The 6000-nt window shown below is 46.8% G+C and overlaps 2 protein-coding genes across 2 annotated transcripts; both read left to right on the top strand.

The window, feature by feature from the left end:
- Positions 1-798: 798 nt before the first annotated feature.
- P175DRAFT_0522019 (Hsp70 family protein) lies at positions 799-3672 on the top strand (the record flags this gene model as incomplete). Its single annotated transcript, XM_040899233.1, has 3 exons — positions 799-1782; positions 1953-2885; positions 2947-3672. The coding sequence occupies exons 1-3, from the start codon at positions 1135-1137 to the stop codon at positions 3670-3672; spliced, it is 2307 nt and encodes a 768-aa protein (XP_040754331.1). The 5' UTR covers positions 799-1134.
- Positions 3673-4839: 1167 nt separating this feature from the next.
- On the top strand, positions 4840-5103 carry P175DRAFT_0151087 (uncharacterized protein). Its single transcript, XM_040892450.1, has one exon. The coding sequence runs from the start codon at positions 4896-4898 to the stop codon at positions 5067-5069; it is 174 nt and encodes a 57-aa protein (XP_040754330.1). The 5' UTR covers positions 4840-4895; the 3' UTR covers positions 5070-5103.
- The last annotated feature ends 897 nt before the right edge of the window (positions 5104-6000 follow it).

Raw genomic sequence — 6000 nt, 5'->3', positions numbered from 1 at the left:
GTCTGCGTAGTCTACATGTATTTAATATAGTTATTAATACTATAATATATATAATAATAGTAATATCCTATAAAATTACTCTAATACTAAACTATATATAGCAAGAAAAAAAATTATGTGATAAATAGGTATGGCATTATCAGGTCAGGGGGTGTGGCATGATCGGGAAGGGGTGTAGTTGGATTGATACAGGGTGTGGCGTTAACAGTCCCCTAGCCATATATGGTAGGGTTGGATCCCAGGTTCCTGATTTCGATCAATACCACCCAGAATATAATACTCTAGCCAAGCAGAGAGGAACCTTCGAGACATTGAATAGAGTAGAAAATAATCTTCAGAGGAAATCAATCTCTAGTTACTCTGCGACCTCATCTTACAAAGGACACCGAGCCAACCCCCAGCGTTGCCTCAGGCTCCCCGATCGTGTACTGTACCGTACAATACGGAATTGGGCCTCCATCTTCTCTTGCGACTCGAGGCATCAAGAATAAGCAAAATCCCAGGTGTCAAAACCGAAAGCAATGCAAGCCAGGTTCCAAGACCATTGAAGATAGAAAACTGCAAGATAGGCGAGGGGTTGTCGGAGGGTTTCCTGCCAATGATTCCAGTATGGATGATATCTCGTATTCGGAACACTGTGTGGGTGGTTTTCCCTCTTATTTCTCTCGCCTTCTTTTCTGATAAGTTCCTTTCTAACTGGTTCGTCTTTTCCCTAAGAACTCCGTAGTTTAAATAACTACTACCTAAACTATGGACCTGGAGCATTATTAATATTAATTTAGTTAAGCTAACTTGATTGTTCATTTCATACTATTTCAGGTTATTCTGGTTTTCATCGTCTGTCAGCCTCACCTCCATCTCCATCCCTCCATTTTCGTGTTTTCTCTCCATGCCCAAAACAACCACCTGCTGCTGCTCCTCCTACTAAGCAAACAGCTCTTCCTCAACCGCGCTGCGACTCGCGGGCACTGCCTCTTTTCATCCAGTGACTCCTACTTTAATTCTCTGTTCATTTCTTTCATTTCTTTCATTCTTTCATTCTTTCTTCCTCTCTCCCTCTCTCCCTCCCTCCCTCCTTCCTCCTCTCTCTCTCTTGCCCCCCCCTTCTTTGACCTGTCATCGTCGGTCATTCACATGGACCTGATGAGCTCTCGGTTCAAGTCGTTCAGCTTTGGGAAGCGAAATAAGCACCAGAATAACGTCGCTGCAGCCCAACCTGTTGCCAATCCTTCGACAAGAACGCTTATCCCCCCGTCGCACCCCTCAACTGTGCCTCCCACCTCCACCCCCTCGGCCACTTCAACCACCTCCGCCAGTTCCCCTCCTTCCGGCCACAGCTCGTCAACCACCAGTCTTCCCATGAATAACCAGAACCCTATGGGTCGCCCCCCGAGCTACACCTACAATACGATGGCTGGGCGGCCCACCAGCCCCATGCCGCCCGGTCAACAGATGGCCGCTCACCACGCACCACCGCTGAATACCACCAATATGCCTTATGGCCAGCAACCGGTTCAGCCTCTTGGCGCCCCTCCGGGATATGGCCTGCCACAACCTGTCGGCCATGGAATGGGCCAAGGCGTGCCTCAGTCTCAGGCGCCGTACGGGATGCGAAACCCAGCCGAAGTCGAGGGCGCTGGTCGGAGTAAGGCTCAACTCATTGTAGGAATTGACTTTGGTACAACCTTTTCAGGTGTCGCTTTTGCCTTCGCGACCAACAACGAGGCAAGAGAGGATATTATTACTGAATGGCCTGGAGCTGGTACTCATACTAAACAAAAGGTACGCCCTTTTTTTTTTCTTTTCTCCCCCCCCCCCCCTTCCTCCTTCTTCTTCTATATTTTTTCCAGCAGGTAAAGGTCACAGGAGATGATCATGTGAATGCATCCTTCATGCAAAAGAAAAAAAAAAAAAAAAAAAAAAAACTGACCCTGTGCAACTCCTACAACCAGATCCCAACTGTCTTATATTATGACCAATACCAGGAAGTGGTAGGATGGGGTCCTGATATCGCAAATGCGCTTGCCCCCACTGGTTATCCGAAGCAAGGGGTGCAGAAAGTTGAGTGGTTCAAGCTTCAGCTGATGCTTTCTGGAAATACGTACATTGACCCCATCAATCTGCCGCCCCTTCCGCCAGGAAAGTCGGAGGTCGATGTGGCAGCCGACTATCTCTTTAAGCTACGACAGGCGATGCGCGCTCAATTACAAAAAACCCTAGGAGAAGTGTTTACACGAGAGGAGCGCAACATCCGATACTACCTCACAGTACCTGCGATATGGGACGATGCAGGCAAGGCGGCAACGCGCTCAGCGGCTCTGAAAGCTGGATTCTTACGAGACGAGAATGATAACCGTCTGACCCTGATCTCAGAGCCCGAGGCGGCCGCCCTTTTCTGCGCCAAAACCGGCTTGTTGAGTCTGAAAATCGGCGATGCGATCCTTATCGTTGACTGCGGTGGAGGAACCGTAGATTTGATCGCGTACGAAGTTGAGGAGGAGCAGCCTTTCAGCGTAGCCGAATGCACCGCAGGGTCTGGAGACTCGTGCGGCTCGACAGCCTTGAACCGGAACTTCAGTAATATTCTTCGGGCCAAAATCCGGAAAATGAAATTGCCCGATGGCTCTCGAACCGCGGGCAAGGTGTATGCGAAGTGTATCATGGACTTTGAAAACCGGATCAAGGCCGATTTCCGAAACAACGGCCAGAAATGGGCGGTAGACGTTGGTATTGAAGCGGATTTCCCCGATGCTGGAATTGAGGAGGGATATATGACCTTCACCAACGAGGAAATCCTTCAGTGTTTTGAACCTGTTGTCAACAGGATTCTGGAGCTGGTGCGCAATCAGATCATTGCAATCCAAGCCCAAAATCGGTCTCTGCAGGTATGTGCCCGACGATAAGCCGTTCTTCCCCTCCCATTGATGCCTTGAGGCCTAACCCCAGCTGCAGAATGTTCTCGTGGTAGGTGGGTTTGGTGCGTCGGAGTATCTTTTCCAACAGATCAAGCTGCACGTACCGCCACAATACCAGTCTAAAGTCGTTCGACCAATGGACTCGGTGGCCGCGATTGTGAAGGGTGCCGTCACCGCAGGCATTACCGAGCGAGTGATCACACACCGTGTTGCGCGGCGACACTACCTGATGGCCACGCTCCAACCGTTCAAGGAAGGATACCACCCCGAGCAGTATCGTGTCCCCAGTCTTGACGGTCGGGATCGGTGCAAGTATACACGCCAGATTTTCGTGCAGAAGGGCGAGCGAGTCAAGATTGGCGAGCCGGTCAAGGTTAGCTTTTTCCGGCAGGTTGCACCGGGGGCAACCCTTATGTATGAGGATATCTTGTACGCCTGTGATGAGGATGTGTGCCCAGAGTACACGAAGGATCCACGTAGGTCACCTTTGCCATTTTGTCATCGCGAACTGAATCGAGTATCCGGATTATCTTTTCTAACCCCGTTTTCTGTCACAGGAATCAAGGAGGTTGTCACGCTCACGTCAGACTTATCACGTAAAAACCTGGAGACCGACTTTGAGCGCATGGACACGCCTCAGGGTACTTTTTACCGTGTATATTTTGATATCTACCTGACGCTAGATGGCAGTGAGTTCAGTGCGGAATTAGTTTGCCAAGGCGAGGTGATGGGACGATGCCGGGCCAAGTTCAGATAAGCCACCACCATCACCATCACCACCAGCTGTCCGGTCTGGGACGGGCAATATCTTCAAAAGTGAAGCAAAAGGAACGAATTAAATTCTCACACGATAAAAGAAACACCACTCCCTCACTTTTCTTTTTCTTTCCCTCTCCTAGTTTCGTTTCTTTATACAGGATATACACACAAAAGAAGAAGGAAAAAAAAAAAAAAAAAAAAAGGGAAGAGGGCAGCATCTCCAAGGCTAACTAGGAATAAAGGATTGCTTGATGGATCAGCACTGCACTGGGAGGGCGTTCTTGAAATTCTTTCAAGCTCCTATTTATGACGACAATTTTTGATTATATGGCATTATTTCGACTTTTTTTTTTTTTTTTTTTCTCTTTCCCTCTCTCAGCCCATGCTTGTCGTGGGGGTTACGTACCTTTGTTTACCTTTCTATCTCCCCTGTTTTGGATACCTTACCTATACTCCGTATGGCTGTTGATGATTTTTCTTTTTGTTTTAGCTTATAATCCCATCTACATCTATATAACTATCTACCGTATTAGGTATATGGTGGCCTAAATGCATGGCTGAGTGTAGTTTCTCGCCTCGCACAAATAGACCAAGTCTCATGAATTCTTCCTGCTTGCTTTTTAACCCAGTATACTGATTTTATTTTCTTTTGGTTCTTAGTCCAAGCAGCCACAGTAGTTACATAGATAGCTGCAGCGTAGTGAATACACCAGAAGCAGAGATGATACCAGCAGCATTATTTAGTGATTGATGCCTCCCCAGTAGCAACATGGCCTCCTCCCTGCGCGTTGATGTTACTATTGCTAGGCTTGGGGACTTTGGGTTGTCTTTGTACTTTGTCAATAACTACAACTAACTAACTACTTACTACTCAATACTTACTGGTGAGTACTGTACTAATACATAATAATAATATATACACAGTCAAGTAGACGTTCCTGCTTCTAGGAGCTAGGGGTTTTGATCTATCTATAATATATATATGTATATATGTATGTATGTATGTATGTATGTATGTATCTACTATAGTAGGTAGTACTTTTACTTTATACTTTAGGTAGGGGAGGACAGGTTTAGGGTTGTACGTATTATATTTATTAATCAAATTATTCTATAACTAGTTAATAATCAAGGTACTAACTAACTAACTACTACTATTATAATAGTTAATCATCATAATAATAATACAGTTATAGTAGCTATGGTGACATCATCATTACCATGTCATCACCTCATTCAAAGAAACCAAGAAAAAAACAAAAGACACATCTGCAGCCCTGTTGGGCGCTTTATGGGTGGCTGCTAGCTACTACTACTACTACTGCTGCTGCGTACAAACTACAAAGGTATTATTGCCTGGCTGGCATTGCCTTGCCTTTTCTTCTTCTTCTCTAGGCTCTCTTTTTTCGTTTTCTTTTTCTTCTTCTTCTTTCTTTCTTTCTTTCTGCTCTTTTATTTCCTACTAGGGTGGTCCTAGGTCTCTATCTGTACTCCGTACCGGTGTGCCTTGCTTGTCCTTGGGTCGAGCGAGGGCTGGCAGAAGGCTAGCTAGACACGGGATGCTTTGAGATTCAAGGAGGGAATAGGCAGAAGGAATCCAAACCGCCGGGGATTCCACATGGCTCCATTCTGCAGAGTTGGTGACTTCTGTCGTGGACCACTGGACATCAAACCGTCGTGCAATAGTCCCACAGGCTAGGATTGCATCACCCGTCTGTGCACTCATAACCCATGTTCATTCTCTTGGCATCTTATTGGGTTCCCGCTCTGGGGGTAGGACTACCGTGCGGTACTCTCGTCTTCAAGACACCATTTTACCTGCTAGGCGGCATCCAAGCCGAACTAAACCCCATCCCTGGACACAATTCGCCCAGGTATATGTCAGTGCTCTGGAGAAATGCCGTTTGGTTGCGGAGTTGCAAATCCTCCCTGTCCTATTTGATGATCGCTCACTAGGGGCTGGCCTCCGTGCGCAGATAGGGGTTCATTGGTTAGCCGGTTGGGGTCACGCCATCTCGTTTAGATGTTACCAGTACACCTATGTACAGATACTTGGTTATCCTCAGGATTTCTTGACCAATGCTGCCGATCGAGTATTTCGATGGAGTACGTCAGTTGGACCCGTGACCCCATATGGTCCTAATAGGCAGGCTGTCAAAAGCAATATGAGAGATGTCATGGCCAGGGCGAAAAACAACCAAGTCCTCGGAGGATTTGGGCTTCTAGGGATATACGATGAAAGGAGAAAAAAAAAAAAAAAAAAGGCAAAGGAGATCACAAACAAAAAAAGAGAAGAGAGAAAATGAACACTGGTAGAAAGAAGAAA

The sequence above is a fragment of the Aspergillus ochraceoroseus genome (genome assembly GCF_002846915.1).
Source record: "Aspergillus ochraceoroseus IBT 24754 chromosome Unknown P175scaffold_2, whole genome shotgun sequence".
Classification (NCBI taxonomy): Eukaryota; Fungi; Ascomycota; class Eurotiomycetes; order Eurotiales; family Aspergillaceae; genus Aspergillus; species Aspergillus ochraceoroseus.
Note: the sequence above shows the minus strand (reverse complement) of the source record. Positions and strands in the feature narration are given on the sequence as shown.